The 23,600-nt window shown below is 49.6% G+C and overlaps 1 protein-coding gene across 26 annotated transcripts in view; it reads right to left on the bottom strand.

The window, feature by feature from the left end:
- The window catches only part of SVIL (supervillin), a 239,046-nt gene that overhangs the window by 9,425 nt on the left and 206,021 nt on the right, over positions 1-23,600 (bottom strand). For 24 of the 26 annotated variants that reach the window (XM_036843972.1, XM_036843974.1, XM_036843978.1 and 21 more), the window contains 11 exons: positions 21,697-21,869; positions 20,003-20,158; positions 18,046-18,182; positions 16,764-16,911; positions 16,493-16,638; positions 14,755-14,930; positions 12,114-12,258; positions 11,520-11,796; positions 4,570-4,721; positions 2,214-2,319; positions 1,395-1,602 (listed from right to left, as the gene is read on the bottom strand). In XM_036843972.1, coding sequence (XP_036699867.1) covers positions 1,395-1,602; positions 2,214-2,319; positions 4,570-4,721; positions 11,520-11,796; positions 12,114-12,258; positions 14,755-14,930; positions 16,493-16,638; positions 16,764-16,911; positions 18,046-18,182; positions 20,003-20,158; positions 21,697-21,869 — 1,824 coding nt within the window. The other 2 variants (XR_005018818.1, XR_005018817.1) reach the window with 2 other exon arrangements.

Raw genomic sequence — 23,600 nt, 5'->3', positions numbered from 1 at the left:
CAGAAGTGAGGGCAGCACAAAATTATTCCCTACTAAATCTACAGATCGGTTCACCAGCTCGCTCCTACTTTCTAACTCGAACAATTCTTGTAATGAATGAAAACACGCTCTGTAGTATCTGAGTGTGTGCAGCAGGGAGGGGTTGGCTTGGCCCTTAGAGAGGAACGTCGGATTACAGAGGAGCCATGATGAAGACAATCAGTGTTTTTATATGTCACACACATATCTACTGTTCCTCGTCCCAGGGTTGGGTGTGTCCCCTCGCATGGCCCTGGTCCCTAGATCTGTGCGTGACTTCAGGCGGCGGCTCAATAAGTGTTTGCTGAATGAGGGGATAAGTTATTCATTTTGTTTTTTCTCAGGGGTCCAGGGACGAATCTGATGGGCCTCAGTGCCATGTGAGACCTGGCTGAACCCTGTCTATCATCCAGCTTCCTGGCCCTCAGAATGATGTCTGGAGATGAAGCATCTCGCTTCACAGCTGTCCGCCGGCTGAAAGGTCCCTCCCCTCCCGCTCTCCACGTGCGCTGGGTCACATGTGCGCTGTCGGGGGAAGCAGACCCTGACCGCACTGCTTTGGTGCCCAGAGAATGAATTTTACCAGATGGCACCTGGTGGGATGCGGCCCTGGAGACTCTTCGTTTCCACTGTACAGGTATCACCAAGGTCCTCCCGGGTCTCAGCCCGAGGAACCACTGGGCATGTCCCCAGTGCGGGGGTGGGGGGCACTGGGCTCTTTGGCTGCCCGGGATGCACAGAGGCACCTGGGCAGGTGGCGGGCGGCAGAGCTTCTTCTGGGCTCTCCTCGCCTTCCCCTCCCCAGGGTGGGTCCTCACCTAGGGCTGTCACGGTGCGCTGTCTCTGGGTCGTGGGCACCTGTGGGTGCCTGCCTGGGAAAGGAAGGGACCCCAGCACTCGGGCAGCTGCCTGGGACGCTGGGAAACACGCTTGTCCTTGAAGGAGGGGGCATTCCTCAGTCTGACACAGTGGGTGGTCTCCCAACTCTCTTTGGCTAAATGCCCTTAAACCTTACACTGCTCTGATAAAACCAACTCTGCTCCCCTAAATGATATTTGAAATTTGCTCTCTTTAAATAACCAAGGACTCCAGGTTGACAATTCAAAAGCCAAATCACACCTTCAAAGAAGGTGCTGGGGGGGTCCTGTGCCTTTACAGAGGCAGGTAAGTCCTCAGGAAGCGGGGAGGCCCTCACGGGGGAGGTTTGGGCTGGACACGTGTCACATGAACTTGGACCTTCAGGGCCCCTGACCACGTGGGGCTCAGTTTCCCACGTTGAGTCACTCTGGGCACACGGGGCGTCCACGGGGACCTTGGGATCCTTAGCCTGCACCCCGGAAGCCCTCGGGAGAGGCGCTCACACACACAGCACTCACTGTTCCTTGATTTTATTGGCCGCAGTCCTTCCGACCTCCTTCGTGTGGGCCTGGGCTTTGCATCCGTGCCACAGGTAGATGAGGGCTTTGTGGACGTTGAGGACGACCATGGACGTCCTGGACCTCAGGCTGCTGCAGTGACAGGCCACCTCCAGCAAGGTCCCTTCCACGGGCACTTCTCCGCGCACACAGTACAGTCTCCACTCGCCTGCAGGGGGCACCGGTGGCACAGTCAGGACGCGGCCGCGCCGGGAGGGGGGCGCCTGCAGGGAAGCAGAGCCTGCAGGACAGCCCACGCCCCGCCTCCTCTCTGTGTCTGGAGGGGCAGGTGGAGGCCAGGCTGCGGTCTCGCTGAGTCCCAGAAAGCCAGTCTTGTTGGAGTTAGTGACAAGCAGGCTGCCCAAAGTGCACGATGCAGAAAAACCAGTTTTACATAATTTACTTACGAAGACCTAGGTAAGTCATATTTTTTTAAGAGGCTCTAAAACTATGATTTTTTTTTTTTGGGATGCTGGTCAACAAAATTCTCATAATTTAGAAGAGAAGATCACTGATTTTTTCCCCCCTCCAGGATCCAGTGTAAGGCCAAGCCATCTTGCGGCCTCCTTTATGCAAAGCTGCTTTCTGAAGGCAAGTCCACGGAAGGAACGGGAGGGGCGGGGCACCCAGAAAGCTGGTTTATAAGGCAGACGTCAGGAGGGCTTCGCTGGTCACGCCACAGCTGCGTGAAGAGAGAGTTAATCTAAAGCCCCACGCCTATAAAAATACCTTCCCGGAGAGAAAGAACAGAATCGAATTCCAACGGCAAAAGTGACTCACTTTGTGTGTTTTCTTCTTCCTCCTCCCGTCTCCCGGAGTGGACCACCATCCCCCCCTGGAAACACTGCAGAAAACAGGGGGGCTCCTTGCCCTGCAGGACCTGGACCTTCCGATTTAAACACAGTTACAGTGAGTCACATGTCCTGGTTTTGCAGAGTCATAAAAATAACACATGCCTGTTGTCGAAAATCTGAAAAATACTGAGAAGTACAAATAAAAGCCACTGATGATACTGTGATTTATAGAGAACACTATTACAATTCTGGCGTATAGCTTTCCTATAATACAAAGTATTTTTCAGGTATACATTTTTCCCAAATAGGATTGCTGTTTTTTTATGTTGCTTTATCCCTGGATTTTCTTCAACTGACGTTTTTCTGTCATCACATAAGATTCTTAACATGAATTTTGATATTTTAATGGCAGTGTTCCACGGTACGGATATAACGTGATTAATTTAAACATGTTTTTAATAAAGAAAACCTCTCAGCAGTGAGAATGACTAATCACTGATTAGTGATTCCGGGGAAAAGAACTGTCTCTTGCAGGCTCTGGTCCACTCACAGGGCCTGTCACTCAGCGGCGCCTCTGTCAGCACAACAGTTACGCATCAGCGTGAGATGCAGCAGAGTGACAAGAACGTACGTAGGGCTGAGTCAGCTGACTCTCACTTTGCCAAGATGTCGCCCCTTAAACAAGGAAATGTTTACTGAGCCTGGCAGTCGGGGAGCACTGAAAGGTAGGACACATTTCTCACCATGAGTTAACTTATCAATCTCAGGGCCCATTCTGTGTCATTAAGAGCCATTCTGTGGCAGTGTTTTCTATTTCTGCAGTGATTTTCCATCCGTTGGATTGATAAAAAAATTAAATGCTCCAATTAGATTAAGACTCAAAACTCTAAGGATGATTTTGAAGGCATGATAAAACATACTCGTTTACAAGAAAAAAAAAAAAAAAAGCAGTTGAAATGATCCACTATGAGGAATAAATTAACAACTGTTTGTCCCTGAAAGGTATTTGGAAAATATAGTCCATAGTAGAACATCTGCATTAAACACTTTTTAGGGAAGAGGATTGGTTCTTAGGAACCTGGAAGGCTGAGTGAGTATGGATCTATTTCTGGAGAAAATTCCTCTGCTCTCTTTCCTGATGCTATTCTTAACTATTCATCCAAGATAGTGAAAGGATCTGCACAGGGTGTTATGGTCCCCAAAACCCCAGAGTTAACTCTTAATTACTGGTAATGAAGGGATGAAACATTAAAAAGAAATGCTTTCAAAACCTTGACTTTGGGTAGTGGTACCCAGGCATCATGCAGGCCCTGGGGTTATAATGGTGGGTAAGACCAGGACAGACATAGTCTCTTTCATGCTTATGGGGAAGACAAAGAATAAATAAGTAAACAACATGAATGTTGTTTTACGTAGGGGTAAGTGCTATGAAAAAATAAAGCAGAGCAAAGGGACAGAGAAGGATAGGGAAATGGGGAGGGATGTGGATAAAACATGGAGGTGACATTCAAACAGAAACCTGAATCATGTAAGGTTTCAGGGGAAGTGTTCCAGGCTGGGGAATCAGTGCAAAGGCCCTGGGGTGGGCGGAAAGAGGTGTGTCTAGGAACTGCAAGGAGGTGGGAGTGGCCTGACCAGGTGCAAGAAGAGGGAGGTTGGAGGGGGGGTGCAGGGCTGACCCCCGGGAGACCCTCAGACGGTAGTCCGAGTGTGATGGAGAACAAGGAGGGGCACCATCTGACGTGTCCTAGAAAAATCACTCAGGCTGCTGTGAGGAACGCAGATGATGGGCAGACTCAATGTTTACATCAATCACTGATACCTCCTTAGGATGGATTTGTGTAAGTGGAATCACTGATCAAAGTGTATGAGCATCTTAAGGTTCCTAAGCCATGGTTGCTTTCAGGATGGGTATTTCAGTTTACACTTCTCAGTGGAAGCAGGCACGGGTACCCATCCTACTGAATCCTTGCCAGCCCTGGATCTATTCTTTTAAAAATCTCTGCCATTTGAGGAGTGGAAAATGGCAGCTCTTTAATTCCTTGATGATCAGTCAAGTGGAAACTTAAAAAAAAACCACCCATGGGCTCTCTGCACTTGTTTTGTGGGTTTACTTTTTGCAGGTGTACTTTAAGGTCATATTACGAGAGGTCTGCCTTCCTGGTGAGGAGGTGGGGAGATGAAAGATGAGGCAGAGCCTGACATCTGGAGAAGCCGGACCAGGACTAAAGGGGCTTTGGTGGACGATACGGTCTTTGTGTTGAGGGGACCAGGCCACACACCCTCCGGCTCCCGGAGAGGCCAGCTCCCTCATTTCTGGCGCGTCTGCCTCCAGAACTTACCTGGGCTCCCCTTTCCTCGTCCAGCTGCACCGTCATCAGAGCCGATGTGCCCTTCTCACTCACGGTCGACTGCCGGCCTTGCCAGAAGAAGTAGACACACTTCTCTTTGCCGGCCACCCTGACCGGGTGTTCCCCCTTCTGCCGACTTCCCACTGCGGACACACGAGAGCAGAGCGCGGGATGAGCAGCAGATAAACCCCAGGAAGAGCCAGTGCCAGCTCAGGCCCCCAGGCCCTGTGAGGACAAACAGTAAAGGAGCAGCTCTGGGGTGCAGCGCTGGGGAGCGATCATTCACAGCTGGAGGGACCATCGATCATGGCTTTGGAGGAGAGAGAAACCACCTTTCTTCTAGCTAACGGATCCTGAGCCTCCAAACTGGAGAAAAATGATCTGCAGGGCCCTCCTGATACCCTAAGACAAACACCTGCCACCCTGGGGGAGGTGGCAGATCATCCAAGTGTGTGACAGAGAAAAGTGGGGATGCCAGAGCAGGGCCAGGGGCTCCCGGAGACACAAACGCACTTTCCACATCACGCCATCCTTTGGCAGAAGGTCAGCTGGGGGAGAAAAGATACTGCAAACGACTGCGGGGCCAGCTTTAAGCACGAAGGAAAAAATGTAGTCTGCTAAGACTATTCTAGTAAAAAAACCACTTTGAAGTGTCCAAGTTGTGTCAGAAAGGGGAGAGAGAAATTGCTGACCTATGGCTTTCACAAAATAATCAGGGATTTAAATGATAGCGGCCACCAGGGCTGCAGCCAGGATTAAGGGCTGCTTATCCTCACTGTCTGGGGCCTCGCGGTCATTGGATAGACGTCAGCAGCACACGGAACACAGGCCCCGCTGAAGGGCAGTCACGGAAGGTTCTTTGGGCAAGTGGTCGTTTCAGGTGGTATTTCAGACCCCAAACTGCAACCTTTCGGAATAGAGCTCTCTCCAGATTTCCCTCATTTCTTTATTCAGCAGATATTTACTGAGGACCTACTATGTGCCAGGGACTCTTCAGGATACTGGGGCTATGGTGCTGAGCAAGGCAGCTTCAGAGGGTGGGAGGTGCTGTGAGGAAAAGACGGGATGTGACATGGGGCGGGGGAGAGCTGCTGCCGAGTGCCTGGTGGGGGAAGACCTTTCCGAGGAGGCGCGTGAGCAGAGGCCCGAGTGACAGGGACCGCGAGGCAGAGCCTTCTAGGCCGAGTGGCGTCCGGAGACTAAGTTCTCGACTCAGATGCCCCCCCGCTGGCCCCAGGTGGGGTCAACCCAGGGAGGATGCAGGTGGCTATGGTACCCAAACGTGTTAGCAATCAAGAATAACTGGGGCTTCCCTGGTAGCACAGTGGTTAAGAATCCACCTGCCAATGCAGGGGACACAGGTTTGAGCCCTGGTCCAGGAAGATACCACATGCCAAGAAGCAATGAAGCCCATGTGCCACAACTACTGAGCCTGCGCTCTAGAGCCCACGAGCCACAACTGCTGAGCCCGTGCACCACAACTACTGAGCCCACATGCCACAACTGCTGAGCCTGCACTCTAGAGCCCATGAGCCACAACTACTGAGCCCACGTGCCACAACTACTGAGCCTATGCTCTAGAGCCCGCGAGCCACAACTACTGAGCCTGCGCTCTAGAGCCCACGAGCCACAACTACTGAGCTCACGCGCCTAGAGCCCGTGCTCTGCAACAAGAGAAGCCACCACAATGAGAAGCGGGTGCACCGCAACGAAGAGTAGACCCCGCTCGCCGCAACTAGAGAAAGCCGCGCACAGCAACGAAGATCCAATGCAGCCAAAAATAAATAAAATTAATTAAAAAAAAGAAAATAATAATAACTGGATTCCCTGGTTCTATACGACCTCAGTCCTCCTCAGCTCCAGTCCCACCGATAAAATCACAGCTGTCGGGCTTCCCTGGTGGCGCAGTGGTTGAGAATCTGCCTGCCGATGCAGGGGACACGGGTTCGAGCCCTGGTCTGGGAGGATCGCACATGCCGCGGAGCAACTAGGCCCATGAGCCACAATTACTGAGCCTGCGCGTCTGGAGCCTGTGCTCCGCAACAAGAGAGGCCGCGATAGTGAGAGGCCCGCGCACCGCGATGAAGAGTGGCCCCCGCTTGCCGCAACTAGAGAAAGCCCTCGCACAGAAACGAAGACCCAACACAGCCATAAATAAATAGTAAAAAAAAAAAAAAAGCATTAAAAAAAATCACAGCTGTCTTAAGGTTCAAAGGTAAGAAGAAAGCTCATTGTTTTCAAGTTCTTAAGAGGTCAGGGGCCATACGTGATTTTTTGGGGGGGGGGACCCTTTATCAAAGTCCTCTAGAACAATTTTCATGAATGATTATGACAATTCTTAAAGGATTCTGACCAAGCTCAGCCCTTAGTGCCTTCTACTATGAACCTGAAATGGTCAAGTTTGTGTAGTTTGAAGTGGGCAAAGTGAATAGGAACCATCCATGAATAGATGATACACACATATCCACTGTTAATCTGGAAGCCACTCCATTGAAGTTTCCGCTAATTTAGATAGGAACAAACGTCTACCTTTGATTAGCAATCCCACACTCTTCAAAGTAGTGAAACTTAGTCATGTCAACTAGATTACTGGGGAGAGATATGCTTAAAACAGATCACAGATCACAGCAGCTGACACATATCTTGGAATTGGGTAGCACTTTGTGTAAATATACGTTCATGCTTGAATAACCAACGTTTTACATCCTAACATTCAAAAATGGGCTTGTGTGTATATACCTAAAATAGGATATTTCCTTAAAAATATTCCATAAAAGTTTTCATGAATTTTCCTTGCAGTTTTCTTCAGCATACCCCAAATTTAATCCTATGTACAACTTACTTTTTGACTCATTTATTTAGTTTTAATTTTAGCAAATTAAAGGCTAAGCTATACTAGTAACAGCTGCTGGACTATCATCTTTGCGGCCTTGACCCGAGGCCGAATTTAGCGTGTCGCTGCGTCCACCCTGCTTTCAAGAGGGAGTTCACCACCAGGAGCTGCGTTTATGAAGTGACAGAAAACTGAGGTATGAAGAGCGAGTTGCTCATTGCGCGGTCTTGCAGCCGGACCCCATTTATCGACCCCCTACTATAGGAACTCGGCCCCTGGATGGGGCTCCAGCGTGGCCTGACGCAGTGTCCCTGGGTACCCAGAGCTGCCTGTTTCCTGACCCTGGGGGGACACGAGTCACACCCTGCAGCGCCTGAGGCAGCCTCTGGGGCAGGACACTGACCACCAGGGCCTCTGGGCTCCCTAGTCTGGGGGCCACAGTTCACTTCCCAAGGCGCAGGCTGCCCGGCCTCCGCCAAGAGGGCGACTGTGCTGTGTCTCCCGGGACTGCTGTCTGCTGGGCCCGCCCCAGAGGGGCCCCGGGCTCAGCCCCGTTGGCAGGTGCGGCCCCCTGTGGGGTCTGAGCAGCGTGAGGGCTGGACCAGCTGACACCGCGGGGCCGGGGCTTCCATGACAACCACGGGGCAGCCGCAGAGGCCACCGGGCCGCGCTTTTCTGCCCCCTGAGGGGCGGCCTGCAATCTGAGCGCTGCCCGGCCTCACTTAATGCTCCGCAGCTGGGCTTGATCAAAGCTGTCACTTGGCCCATAACGGTGCTGCTGGATCGGGCCGTGACATGTACCTCGTTCACCGCGAGAAATACAGCAAGTATTTGCCTGGGTCGAATCAGCGTTTCTTAGGGGTCTCCAAGTAAATAGTCAAGGAAGACCTCAGAAACCTGAGATCTGTTTTTAAAATTCATTCATTTTCATATCGTTTTAGTCATCCTTTCACTGACCATTGCTTCTTGTTTTATATCTAACAGCTGAGGTAAGGAAACGACTGAATTTCAAGCTGTAGTGCCCAGTGTGGTTTTGTAAAACACCAAGTCCCTTCACTTCCTGTATCTTAAGGGTGAGGACGGTGGGTGCAGGTCCACGACACCAAAGGTCAGTAGATCCTTCCCCACTAAATTCCCTCTTATTGTCTTTATCGCCAAGCGGCGCAGATTAGTATTCAGCTTGCCAACCCTGTACACACTCAGGAGCCTAAACCCACAATAGAGACCCTCTGAGAACTGCTATCGTTTGGGGTGGATCCACGTTATCTGATCTTCAAGTTCAATGCAGGAACTATGCTTTGGCTGCTTAGAACGTCAGCGATGATGATTTCCTGTACGCTCACGTAAGTAAGCGGTCGGCTCTGTGCTAAACATCACGCACCAGATCCTAGGACCCTGCGAGCTGGGTATTAGAAGCTCTGTTTTCCAGGTGAGAAAACCGAGGCTCAGACAGGTTAAGTAACTTCCCCCAAGTTACACAGCTGGCATGTGGGGCCTGAGAGAAGACTGAGACCCAGGCTAAAAGGCCTCCTTGGGTAAAAAAAAAGGGGCTTTTAGTGTCCAGCCCTGTTCTAGCTGTGTGACTTCACGGGGCGTTCCTTAATCTTGGTGTCCTGTTCCTCATCTGAGAAGTTAGTGAAAGGACAGAACACATCCCATGGAGCCTCCGTGAGGTACTCAACGAGCGAGGGTGGTGAAGCCCAGAGCGGTGCCTCTAGGCCCGCAGTCCTCCTGCCCCACCTGCGACGCCTGCCCATCGGCTGCTGGGCTTTCCCACAGCCGCCAGATCCTATTCAGGGAACGGAGCTCTCCTACCCCAGCAGGAGGCAAGCACCTCTTCCATACTTGCCCCCCGTCATTTATACCATATGCTTCTGGAAGGCAGGGCCAGGAATATTTACTGACACCCGAAAGAAGTGTCTTATTCCTTAAACGTAAGACATGACACCATAAAACTCCTAGAAGAGAACACAGGCAAAACATTTTCTGGCATAAATTGTACCAATGTTTTCTTAGGTCAGTCTCCCAAGGCAACAGAAATAAAAGCAAAAATAAACAAATGGGACCTAATCAGACTTAGAAGCTTTTGCACAGCAAAGGAAACCATCAACAAAATGAAAAGACAGCTACAGCCTGGGAGGAAATATTTGCAAATGATGTGACTAAGAGTTCATACAACTCAACAACAACAAAAAATAAGCAACCCAATTGAAAAATGGGCAGAAGACCTAAATAGACATTTCCCCAAAGAAGACATACAGATGGTTAACAGGCACATGAAAAGATGCTCAACATGGCGAATTATTAGAGAAATGCAAATCAAAACTATGAGGTACCACCTCACACTGGTCAGAATGGCCATCATTAAAACCTCTACAAATAACAGATGCTGCAGAGGGTGTGGAGAAAAGGGAATCCTTCTACACTGCTGGTAGGAATGTAAATTGATATAGCCACTATGGAGAACAGGATGGAGTTTCCTTAAAAACCTAAAAACAGAATTACCATATGATCCAGCAATCCCACCACTGGGAATATACCTGGACAAAACTATAATTCAAAAAGATACCTGCACCCCTATGTTCATAGCAGCACTATTCACAACAGCCAAGACATGGAAGCAACCTAAATGTCCATTGATAGATGAATGGATCAGGAAGATGTGGTGTGTATGTATGTATGTGTGTGTGTGTATATATATATATATATATATATATATATATATATATATACACACACACACACATACACACATGGAGTATTACTCAACCATAAAAAAGGACAAACTCATGCCATTTGCAGCAACATGGATGGACCTAGAGATTATCATACTAACTGAAGTAAGTCAGACAGAGAAAGACAAATACCATATAATATCACTTATATGTGGAATCTAAAATATGATACAAATGAACTTATCTACAAAATGGAAGCAGACTCACAGCCATAGAGAACAGCCTTGTGGTTGCCAAGGGGGAGGGGGGTGGGGGAGGGAAGGACTGGGAGTGTGGGGTTAGCAGATGCAAACTAGTATACATAGGATGGATAAACAACAAGGTCCTACTGTAGAGCACAGGGAACCATATTCAATTATCCTGTGATAAACCATCATGGAAAAAGAATATGAAAAAGAATACATATGTATGTATAGCTGAGTCACTTTGCTGTACAGCAGAAATTAACACATTGCAAATCAACTATACTTCAATAAAATAAGTTTTAAAAAGTGTCTTACCCACAGAGCACAGAGGTACATTAGGAAAGAAACCACATGGCTCTGAGGCTGCAGGTGTTTGATCAGCTAACAGTGGCCAGCGCCCTGTGCCCGGCGGGGCAGCCACAGCCGGACGGCAAGGGGGCTGGAAAGAGGTGAACAAACTCCCTTGGCAAGTGAACCTCGGAGCCACCGAGTTGTGTCATAAACTGTCTCCTGAATGCGCAGGGCTGAGGGACACCGTGGACAGCCTGATTCGTGCTTTCTTCTTGGCAAGAAAAAGGGATTATTTCTCCCAAATCTGCTGCTCTCCGCCCTCACCGCCTCTAGCGCAGAGCACCGCACGGAGTGTCTTGTTTTGCCACACAGAGCACAGCGCCCATGGGAACCATGAGTAGCTCTGACCGTGTATTTATTCCGCCAGATCCACAGAGCGCCGTCAGCGCTCTCGGCCTCAGAGGAAATAGCCTTTCATTCTGACACGTCTTCTGTGCGTGGATTTACTGTGACGTGATGGCACCCTCTCGTTTCAGCTCTGACGCGTCGGCTCTGTGTTACTTCATGGCTTTCATTTCGGCAGCGTCCAGCCACATGGTGACCGTCATGTGGCGACAGATCATCACTTTCCTAGGAAACCTCTGGGGACGGGGCAGGGGAGGTGTGAGGGCGGCAGAGAAACCTTACCATGCCAGTCGGCTTTCTAGAGGGAAACCTCACAGCTGTCGGCCACGGTGGGGTGTTGGGAATCTATCCACGAGACTTACGAAGAGGTTCTCAAAGGGAACGCCTTGACTGGCCCTTCGCCCGCGGCTGGGGCAGACGCGGCACGCACTCCGGATCTGGCAGCCGCGGTCGCCGCGGCGGGGCTCGGGGGACACGCGAGCGCTCACTCACCTGCCGTGCTCACGATGAACTTCCACTTGACCACGTAGGCGTCGCCCTCGTGGAACTGCCCAATGCTCTGCTTGGGGAGCCTGCTGTAGTCGAATTCCAGGATGTGCCAGACGTCCACCGACACGCTGGCGATCTCCAACTGCCTGCGGTCGTCCCCTGGCACCAGGCCGTAGCCCCGGCCCACGTTGACCCCGTCTAGCACGGTGCCGGCTGTCGTCTGGGGCACCGGCACCATCCGCGTCACGTCGTAAGGCTTGACCTCCGCCCGCGGGTCATCCTAGGAGAGAACGCAGACATGCCCGGCGGCAGCCTGTCACACTGCACTGGCGGTGGGACGGCCTCAGGTACAGCGCTCACGCTGTGTCAGGGCACTTAAGGCAAGGCTGCGTTTAGGGGGCAGACAGCCACGACTGTGAACGGGACGCCGATAAACCTGGAGCCGCAAACACGGCTGCTTTCACCTCCTGAAGTCAGAACGTAACTGGAGACTGGTTTGCTGTCCTAGTAAACCCCAGGAAGCCTTTTAGCATTCAGGCCCCTTCTGCAGAGACCCAAACCAAGCCCCGAGGTTTGGGGCTTGATCATCGCACGTACCTTGTGCTGGACAAGTTCGCTGGCGTTCTTCTCGTTAGGCCTCTTCAGTTCCGTCCAATCGAGAAATTTCTCTTTGAACAAAATCGTCTCGTTGTGTTCTGTAAGTCTCCCAAATATCGCCCAGTCAGGCCGGCCCTGTCCTTTTCTGTAGGCCGGGTCAGGGAGGGGAGCGGATGGGAAAAGAACCGAGATCACACAAGTCATGCTGAACCCAAGAAGTCCAAAACCAACACATGTGGCTAGTGAGAGAAACTCAGAATACGTACGCGGTAGACAGAATAAATGGTTCGTTTTCACTTATGTGACCCAATATATGACGTTTTGCTATTTTAGCCCAAAGCCTTGCAAGGCTTTGTGTCCTTGGAGCTGATGTGCCTGAATGTGATGTGACCCACGTCAGGACTGGACCTGCCTTGCATTCCAGCAAATTCTCGTGTTGGGGTCCCCTGGGGGGCAGCACGCTAGGCTGGGAGCTCAGCACAGGCAGGAGTCACACGCGTGTCTTCGCCTCCTTTACGCCACCCGTGCTCACCCGCGGGGGCTCGCCACGTTGCCGTCAGGTTAATGAACAGATGGAGGAATTTATGCTCACCCTGAATCCTCTCTTTTTTTAAGTCATGTTACAATGGAGATCTCCAGTCTCCAGAACAGGAAATTCCTCTGTTCCCTAAGTGAACATACTCTCATAAATCATAAAGTGACTTTGTGCATATTGATCTCTAGGCCACTGGACGGGACAGTGGGCGGGCAGAGCACAAAGACGGGAAAGGAAGCAGCGTAGCCCAGTCGGGAGGTCCGTACTGCTGTGGGATCTCAGAATCTGACGCTGAGCTTGGAACACAGCTAACTTAGAAATGGGAAGAGCCAAGAAGAGACGTGCCGAAGGGGGTGAGCCCTGAGGATAAGGTGCGGGTAATTCCCATCCTTCCAGACCAACCCTGGCTTGTGGATTGGGACCATCAGACCGAGGGGCAGTGCTTCCTGGGCCCTGCGGTGGCCCCTGACACGCTTTGTCACGTCCTGTTTGGTCCAGACCACAGTTTCTGGCATCACGGCTAAGGCACATCAAGGGGGGCTGCCCGTTTCAAAGGGGTCTGAAAGGATAAGGCACTGTGTGCAAATACTTCCACTGCCAACGCTCCCGGGACTTAGGAACCAAATATCAGCAACTGTGGAAAATTCAGGGCTACCCTGAAGGCTGTGGTCCTTATCAGAAAATAGCTGAGTGACTTGTCTTTTATATAAATTAATTCCACTCTGCAGACTCGCTAAGGTGCCTGTAGAAAGACACTTGGTCTCAGCTGAGAAATCCATCTTGGATGTGTGAGGTCAGGGAGCACAGAGGGCAGGTCTGCAGCGTGAGGGTGTGAAGCTGGGTGCACCTTACCTCTGTCCTGACTCGCAGGTCTGAGCGGGGCTGAGTCATGACTCCTCGGTGAAGGGCTGGGGGCTCTACCTTGGCTGTACCTTAAAATCCCTGGGGGAGCTTTTGAGATGCACTGACACACAAACCACCCCCCCCCCCCACCCACCCAAACTGAAAACACATCTCCTGGGCCAGGACCGGCACGTGCATTTTTTTTAAAGCTTCTCCGATGCTTCTGATCTGGGAGGTGTTCAGAGCCGGCGGGTTAGGTGCCCGCTCATCTACTTTCACGTCTCGGATGGTGTCACGACTAAATATAAATCGTCCGTCACACAGCTTTTATGCTTCAGTATTTTTTTTTTGTTTTACTATACCAACTAAAACATTCTTTTTAGTCTTAGCTTTAGGACTTAAAAAACTAGTTGTTTCAGTACTAATTTTATGTTAAATGTGCACTTGCCTAAAAAGGATTTGAAAACTTTTCACCTACACTGACATCATTTTGAATTGTTTCTATAATGACAATGAATAATAAAATCAATAATTGGATTCTAAAACAGGAAACTAGGTAGGAAGGTTGAAATCTGTATGTTAGTTCAATTGAAAACATTAAAAAGCAGTTTTAATGTGCCATTTGGTGGCACGCATAATTTAAAAGCACTTCTCTTTTTTCCTGGTAGTTAAGAAATAAAAAACAATGATCCTTTGCATTTAAGAATTCTTTCTTTCATGACCATATTTCTGAGAGTTTTGTGCATCTTCGGCTGATTTGCCAAAATGACTTTTAAAAGTCCAGTAGACTGTAGGAAATATTATAATTACAATCATTATTTCAATACCACATCTTCCCTCCCTCAAAAAGGCATCATCTACTGCCAGATAAATGGAATTCCAGGGCTAGGCTGGGAAGGTGTGAAATCAGAAAGAGGTGCATTGCTTTTGCACCTTCAGATCCATGGCTGAATTCCAGGACCTGGCAAGCTTTTCAGATTAGCAAGTCATTTGTTTAAACAACAAATTATATGTCACAACAGCACCTGAATACTGCAGGTGGCACTGATTTGTTTACTTCAAGAAATGAAATGTAACAGGAGCATCTTCCAGATGACTACACCATCCATATTTCTGTATTTCTTAGGGAAAAGCTACAGCACCGTTCTCGTTGTGAATACTCAACGGTACTGCACTGCAATCATTTATGAAAACTAAAACCCCTGAAGGGTGATGGCTAAACACTGTGGTGGGAGCCTTGGCTGCCCAGGGCCCCAGCGGTACCTGGGAATGAGCGGATTGCACTCTCCAGGGTCCAGGGGGTTGATGTCACAATTCTCGTAGTCAAAGGTTCCGTTCCATAAGTGCTTTGCCAGCTGAAAGGCTATTTTCCGTTGTGCTAATGTGACTTCTTTCCCGTGCCACACGTAAACTTCGCTCCCAAAATCAAACACCAGTACCTGGGGAAATGGCACAGAAGAACGTGCTGACTTCAAGGGCATGTTCCAGTTGAACCAGGGTCTCTAGTGACCGTGAGTCCAGCAGGTGATGATTCAGATGCTAATGGAGCATTCTCAGTACAAGCACAAAAAGACTTGGCCTGCGGGTACTGCCCAGCCAAGTCAGCCTCTGCCCTGCGGGAATGATTTCTGTCTTGTGGTCCTAAATGCCCAAGTTAACGCCCCCTCCTCCGAACACTCGGGCTACCTAACACTTCTGATTCATAACAGCTGTTTAAGCAGGTCTTCCTCCCCGCCCCCTCCCTTCCTCCTTTCCTCCTTTGCCATTCACTCACTTAGCTTATAAGGGCCGCTTCACATGGCACTGAGGACCCAGTGATGTCTTTTCTCCCCTATACGATTCTAGGACCCTCAAGGGCAAAGACCATACTGTACTTATCAATGTATTTACAGTTGGGCTCACTAAATGTTTGGTGAACGAATACATGAACGCAATGCTCTTACTTACATGCCTGTTGGTTTAGTTCTATGCTTGCTTCCTAATTTCCAGCAATCCCAATTCTACTTAACTGCAAACTAGGCTCAATTTCACCTTCTCTTTAAAATCATTCCTGATTTCTTTTTCTGTGACATTTTTTCTCCGTTTAAATTTGTCATACAGTCAATCTAGCTTTGGATTACATCCTTTCTAATAGTCTTCTACCCAACAAAATTTAAAGTCCTTTTGTGTCTTCCCCTTTTTTTCTCAACACTCAGAATACTTAGTGGTGGGACTTGCCTGGCGGTCCAGTAGTTAGGACTCCAGCTTCCACTGCCAGGGGCTCGGGTTCGATCCCTGGTCGGGGAACTAAGATCCCACAAGCTGAGCGGTGCAGCCAAAAAAAATAAAAAAACTTAGTGGTGCTGGAAATATATGTAATTTCGTAAAAATAAATATGTGCTGCTGTGAGAGGAAAAAGCGGCACACTACTTGGCAAGCCCATACGCTACAGATACAGCTATTTTTTCTGAAACTTAAGGACTGAAAAATATTTAATGTTTATACAGAAATCAAGAGATGGGGCTAAGTCATATTTCCACCTGGCCTAAGACAGAAAAGCCTGCAACGACCCGTGCCTCCTCTGAACAGCATCCGGAATATTCTGTATCAGCGTCTAAGAGGGCAGTAATGGCTTGAAATCACACATCGGCAGCCTTTAAAAAGATGTCTCTGCATGTACACACTACTATATTTAAAACAGACAACCAACAAAGACCTACTGTATAGCCCAGGGAACTCTGCTCAATATTCTGTAATAACCTAAATGGGAGAAGAATTTGAAAAAGGATACATGTATATATATGTATAACTGAATCACTTTGCTGTACACCAGAAACTAAAAAAAAACACTGTAAATCAACTATACTCCAATATAAGATAAAAGTTTAAAAAAAAATTAAAAGATGTCTGGTCTGCAATGAGCACTAACCCTGGCTGGCGTCTGTCGGGCACTTACTCCCTATTTTACCGGGCAGCCCGGAGCCAAGGGCTTTCTCGCTGAAGGGCAGACCACTCACTATACCTCTTTTGACTGCAGAAGGGAGCACTTTGGAATCTTCCCCCAGTAGTCGTCATCAGGAACGAGTTTGTCATCCATTAGTCGGTAAATGCAGTTGGTTTCTATTATGGCCGTTTCATAGAGTTCATCTTCCTTTGGGTCTCCAGCAGCTTTGGGGCAAGAACAGGAAGAGGACATTATGTTTCCCCCTGAAGAGAGGCTGGTTTGGAAGAAGGAAGCAGGCGAGGAGGAAAGGTAGTCAAGTCTCATTCTCTGAGATGCAGTAAACGCTTACACTGGTAACTGGTTTGGCCACCCAGAAGCTTCCAGAAGTCTTTGGCTGCATGAGTGTGTGTATTAATTCCTTCTTCGATAGTTTGGATATAAGTAGCTCTACAACCAAGTTCCCTCTTGGTCTGAATTAAACTTGCGAGTTCTGAGGCCTAAAAAGAGAGAGGAACACAATTACCTGGGCAGACAAGCCCACGGTCAGATGGAGGGGCAACGCTGAAGTCAGAGCAGAGAGACAGCGCGTCTGAAAGGAAAACCTTGTGACCACAGGGTCCGGGGGGCTGGTGGGTGGGGACTGTCTAAAAGTCAAGAAAATGTAACGAAAGGACTGGGGGTATCCATTCTTTACAGCAACACTTGTCCATCTTCAAATTCAAAAGATCATTCGTGAAGCTTTTTACAAATACCCATCCCACTCCTCAGCCATATAAAAGAACAAAATAATGCCATTTGCAGCAACATGGATGCAACTAGAGATGATCATACTAAGTGAAGTAAGTCAGAAAGAGAAAACAAATACCATATGATATCACTTATATGTGGAATCTAAAATATGGCACAAATGAACCTCTCTACAAGACAGAAATTAACTCACAGACATAGAAAACAGACTTGTGGTTGCCAAGGGGGAGAGTGGGTGGGAGAGGGATAGACTGGGAGTTTGGGATTAGCAGATGCAAACTAGTATATACAGGATGGATAAACAACAAGGTCCTACTGTATAGCACAGGGAACTATATTCAACAGTCTGTGATAAACCATCATGGAAAAGAATATGAAAAAGTATATATATATATATACACGTATAACTGAATCACCTTGCTATACAGCAGAAATTAACACAACATTGTAAATCAACTCTACTTCAATTAAAAATAAATAAATAAATAAATAAAGGGGGGAAAAAACCCCAAAATAAAAATACCCACTCCCTGGTCTTTTCCCACTAAAGTCTCATTCAATAGATCCACAGCAGAACTTCCTAGACACCTCGGATAAACAACTTGGAAGTGATGGGCCAGCTCTTTTTCTCCACAGGAGGAAGGATGAACCAGAACTTTCAGCCTGGAGGCACAGGTCAGATTCCTTTGAAAACATCCCCCTTAAGCACTTACCAGGAGCTCGTTTCAGAGACCTTCTGGAAAATAAACACGCCTGTCCCCTCTCGCTTGAATGAAACACTGGACGTTTGAGAAGATTTCTAGGGATCCGGCCACTGGAAGAACATTCTACCTGTGTCTAAAGGAGATGCAAAACAAGACCACTGTCGTTCCTCAGATACCGACCTTCGCCTTCTCTATGACGTTGGCGAACTCTCCGACCCACAGGAAGCAGTGGTGGGGGGAGAGCAGGAGGAAGCAGTCCCCACTGTTGAGGGAAGAAGCGCGAGGTTCCACCAGCCGCGTCTGCACGTGTCTTCTTCCTGAGCACGAGGCAGAGGGTCACCGTCTCCCCCGAGAGGAGCACTGCCCCGTGGCCCCGGCAGGCCCGACCGGGAAGCACCCGCATCCGAAGCACCCCTGCTCCCGACTCCCCATCCTGAACAGCCTCATGTGCTCACGTGAGTTCCCATGACCCAGGGGACTTAGAGTCATAGCCTTGTCGATGACCTTCCCTGGTGGCAGGTTCCCAGAGGTCACCATGTTTCCTAGGACCATTCGCAGTGTCCTTTGGCAGCACGTGGATGGGTTAACTAAGGTTCCCTCCCCCAGGGGCGTCAGCAAACACGTCCTTTCCCCTGGCCCACTCGTCTCCTGGTCTCCCTCTCTGCACTCAGCCCATCTCCTACACTTAACAGCCTCTGCGGGCCGGGGCAAGGCGAGGGCCTCTTCATCCTTGGGAGTTTTTCTCTAAACTAAAAACTCGAGTCTGGAGAGGAATCAGCTTAGAGGGAAGCACTGCCTTGTGCAGCTGCCAACTCCTTCTCCTAAATGGTTTTGGTCTTTCCACAGTCGCACTGATGGCGTAGTCTCTGCGTCACACGTAGGCACGGAGGCGGGAGGTTTGCACTTGTCACGGGCCTCTTAAATACACTAGAAAGGGCAGTGGCCGTGCAGACACACCCTGGAAACCCCCAGCGAAGCAGGGGACAGGGCATGCTTTTCTTGAGCATTAATTTACAGCAGTGCCGCCCGAGGCAGCTAAGTCACTGGGGCAGAGCCAGAGCCCCCCTGGTTGTGGGTTAGGGCTCCTTGCTACAGGGAGAGAGGGAGGGAAGGAAGAAAGGAAAAGAGATAGAGGAAGAGAGAGAAAGGGAGAGAGACAGGAAGGGAGGGAGGGAAGAGAGAAAGAAGGAAGAAAGGAAGGAAGGAAGACGGAGGGAGGGAGGAAGAAAGGAAAAGAGGTAGAGAGGGAGAGAGGGAGGGAGGGAGGGAAGAGAGAGGGAAGGAAAGAAAGGAAGGAAGACAGAGGGAGGGAGGAAGAAAGGAAAAGAGGTAGAGAAAGAGAGGGAGGGAGGGAGGGAAGAGACAGAGAAAGAAGGAAGGAAAGGAAGGAAGGAAGACAGAGGGAGGGAGGGAGGAAGAAAGGAAAAGAGAGAGAGGGAGGGAGGGAAGAGAGAAAGAAGGAAAGGAAGGAAGGAAGACAGGGAGGGAGGAAGAAAGGAAAAGAGGTAGAGAGAGAGGGAGGGAGGGAGGGAAGAGAGAGAAAGAAGGAAGGAAAGGAAGGAAGGAAGACAGAAGGAGGGAGGAAGAAAGGAAAAGAGGTAGAGAAAGAGGGTGGGAGGGAGGGGAGAGAGAGAAAGAGAGAGGAAGGGAGGGAGGGAGCTGGAGCAGCTGAGACCCCCCTGCCCCACGCTCCCTTGCTCCCTTCCTCAAGGATGCCCATCTCTCCGTCTCGCTGCCCTAACGCCTGCTGACCCTGGCGAGGAGGACAGATGGAGAGAACGTTCTGGTGGCTGACGGGGTGTCTGGTGACCGCGTGCAGTGCGTGGCCGGGGTCACGAGAAGGGGAGCAGCAAAAGCTGAGCTTCTGGAATCAGACCGACCAGGGTTCAAAGCCAGCTCCGCCACTCAGCAGCTGCTGGGGCCTCGGGCGCATCAGTAAGCGCTGCCAACTCAGGGGCGTAATGTTTCCCACCCAGTGGGATCTTGTGAAGCTGATGTGAGATGAGGTGGCACCCAGTGGGCTCTCCAAAAGCACGCGTTCCCTTCTCCTTTCGGGCACGCGGGGGAAGTCAGGCCTCCCGACGTTACCAGACTAAAATCCCTGCTCGTGTGTAATTCTCTCTGCCGCTCTAAATACCTTTAACCTGTAACAGCATCAGCTTTTTGTAGGGCACCGCGCTGTTGTTGGACTTCTGTTCCGTCAGGTTGACGCTCCGCAGGCTGACGTTGCTGAAGTTTTCTTTGCTGGCTAGCCCCGCCAGGGTGACTTCTGAGAAGCTGGAGTTGGCGGACACTGGGAGGGTCAAAGGAGGAAACACAGTGCAGGGGAAGCAAGACATTCAGGAGAAACGACAGTGTTTACCCTCAGCGATCAAGCATGAATCACTCACTCCTTCTTTCTTTTCAAGTTAATCCTGATGGGGAAAACATACTGCAGTCTGATTAACTACGCAGTGAAGCCTTGTGTTAGCAATTAAACATAGGATTGAAAGTGTAAATGCTTGCTGACAAGTGTCACCCTGGCCATGCAGAGGGACAAGAATGGAGTGGCAGTGTGGACGAGCCACATCAGTATAAAATCAGGAGCTGGACTCATGTGCTGCAATTCCACTAAAGCTGTTAATTCCTAACAGTGTTAGATGTTGAAAATGCCTTCCTAAGGGAGACTGTTGGACCTCTTCCATCCTAAGTCTTTATATGCAGAAAAGCAGGCACCCTGTAAGGCATGGTTTAGTTCTCATCTTTCTCTGGAGGCTAAGTGAACAACTACATGGTCTCTTGAGATCGCCTGCTCTCAGATTTAAGATTGTAACAAGATGCTGGATTTTCAGTGCGGACCAACAAATGTGTACGTGTCCCCAAAAAGTGGAGGTACAGTTGAAGTACATAAAACTTGTGCCAATAAACCTTTATTTCTCCAGCTCATTGTTTAAAAAACTATGCATATGCTAGAGAGAAACTCAGAAAATTATTTTGCTGGGGTGAGGTTCTAACACTGAAGAAATATAACACTACCTGACAACTCGGATGGCATAGAGATTTTGTAATATCTTATTTAGTAAACCAGTTATAATGGAAAGACTCAACCACTTCATCCAAAGACTGTTTCTAAAAAAAAACTTTAGTAAGTAGGTTTATGAGTGCTATAGGAAAATACAAATTACAGCAAGAATCTTCAGAATAACAAGATTATGCATGCCATTAGCTCCGCTGGGAAAACTGCTCTTTCAGAACTGGGGAGCCCCACATGACCGGGCAGATAAAAGCCGACGGTTTAGCCTGAAGTGGGATGAAAACCTCAGGCCTACCCCTCACGCTCTGTTCACTGCCCCATCCCAGCTCTCCCGACTCCCCCCAGCCCACATCCCAGCTCCAAGGAGCCCAGGGTCCTGCCCAAAACAATGTGAAAAGCACTGGTTTCTGCATTAATTAATAATGGAGAAATCTAGGATTAGGCAAAACAGAGATATGGGACACTTGCCCATGAGAGATCGAATCATTTGCTCTAGAATAAGGTCAAGTGAAGAACTGCTGTGTTTGGAAATGGGTTGAATTGCAAAGCCCAGCAACCTCCCTTTCCTCCAACCTCTTGAAAGAAAACGCAACAAAACAGGATAATTTGATGTAAGTGAATAGAGGGGCCACACTGCAAGCCTTTCAGTTCCAAGCAGTTTCTGCAGGTGTGCACATGTGTGTACAGACGTGCTCATTTTTCTTGCACGAGCGTCCCTGAGCGCTGTCATCGGCCTTTGCAAGGCAGGAAAAGGAGAGGACAGAGTCACCTGCTCACCGGTTGCCGCGCGCACAGCTGGGGATGGTCCTGATACTCACTCTTTTCTACTTTCATACGCTTTGATTCCATGAAGGCCACGTTCAGCCTCTGCTCCGTGTATCCCTGGAGGAGGTCCTCCCTTGCTGCCAGCATCTTCAGGGGGTTTCTGGAAGCCTGAGCCCGGCGCTTGGGCCTCACCGCACGCCTGTGCTCAGCCACGGAGGATGTCAACCTACGAGGCAGAGCAGAGCTGGTGCGGCCTGGGGCCACAGTGCCACCCACGCCCGGTGGCGTGCGTGTCTCTGAGCTGAAGCAACGGGCGCCGCGATTTTAGTTCTTGATTTCATTATAATGTTGCAGCTCCTCCCCTCCCATCACCCCTCCACTGACACGCAGTCAGAGGCTCTCGGAGGTGGAGGACTGAAGCCCATGTAGTTCCGGATCCCAGCCCATCCCTGGAGCCCCGCTCTCACCACGCCCCGTGGTCTCCACCTGGAGGAGCGGCCAGTGCCTATGGGGCAGCCCATGCCCCCCCTGGACAGCCCTGAAGGGTGCAGTCCTTCCCTCTCATCACGCCCACAACATGCTGGTCACTACTTCTCCTGCTGGAATAGAAGCACCTCTCCTCCTCCGGGCTCCAGCAAGCCCGCCGAGAATGCACAGCCAGCCACTGCTTCTTGATTTAACCCTCTCTCCACCAGACTCAGCTTTCTCTCTGTGCAAGTTTTCCAGTTCCCTCCCCAAGTTACCCATCTCTAGCCTCCTCTCGACCCACTGCCCCCCTCTGGAAAATAAGCACTATTTTGAAAAATATATTGAAATAAAAGAGGCCCACAAAACCAACTATGACCATCACACACACACACGCTCAACTCTCTGGGGCAGAAGACCAGACACGGGGAGAGGGGTGGACCCAGTCACATGGTTTCCCAGCAGATTCCGGCTGCTTTTAATGTCTTAAGTGCATGGATCTCTGTACCTGGAGATCCTCTTTCATACATAACATTGTCGTGTGTGTGTGTGTGTAAACATACATATCAATGTTTGAAGTACATGTAACCGTGTAAACAGTGACATTTGGGTGGGGAGAAGATTGAGCAATGGTTCACGACCAGTGTATGCAAATACCCAAAATACTACTTAAAGCTGGGGAATGGCAAGTTGTTCATTTTCTTAAGGTAGCAAATTGAAAAAAACTGAACACATTGAAAAATGCAAAACAGGTATCAGGAGCAGCTTAAGGAAACATTTATGATAACCACGCAGACTTCCGGAAAAGACGGGCACTCTGAAAAATTTGTGGGCGACAGATAAACGTGGTGGATGGCTGTGGGGTTATTAGCTCACCCAGCGCATTCTCCCTGCTTCTCGTGAGAGCTCCTTGACTTTCCTTTGGGGGAACCACCTCCCTCCATGCCCTGTCCCCTACCCTGGCTCCGGAGGGGGATCCAAAGACCATCCACTGCTGGCCAATCAGCATCTTCCATCCCCTTGGCCACAATGATGGCTGTAGGGCCGGATGCAAACCCAAGAAAATCAAGCCTGGAACAACTTCTGGGAAGGCTGGGCAGGGCAGCTGCCTGTGCTGGTGGTGGCCAAGGAGATGGGATATAAATCCGGAGTGAGGGGTGACCATCTACCACGTGATGACAGCCTGACTGAGAGGAAAGCCAGCCTAAAGGAACCAGGTGCCAGAGACCTCATTCTGAGCCCCCAGAACCTGAGTTCATGCCTGCGCTTTTCAAGGAGTGAACCTGTAAATCCCTCCATGCCTCTCTTCTGCTGAAGCCAGCTGGACTTGCCTTTCTTTGTGGCAATCACAACCAAGGGAATCCTAACACCATGAACACTTTTCTTTGGTGGTTTAGTCACGTTCCTGCATGAAGAGGGACCCTGGGACATCACTGAGAAAACCCTCAGATCTATTGATCTTATCAATGATTGCAAATTAAGTAACACGTTT

This window comes from Balaenoptera musculus, chromosome 2, assembly GCF_009873245.2.
Source record: "Balaenoptera musculus isolate JJ_BM4_2016_0621 chromosome 2, mBalMus1.pri.v3, whole genome shotgun sequence".
In the NCBI taxonomy this organism is placed as follows: Eukaryota; Metazoa; Chordata; class Mammalia; order Artiodactyla; family Balaenopteridae; genus Balaenoptera; species Balaenoptera musculus.
This window is presented reverse-complemented; position numbering and strand designations above follow the sequence as displayed.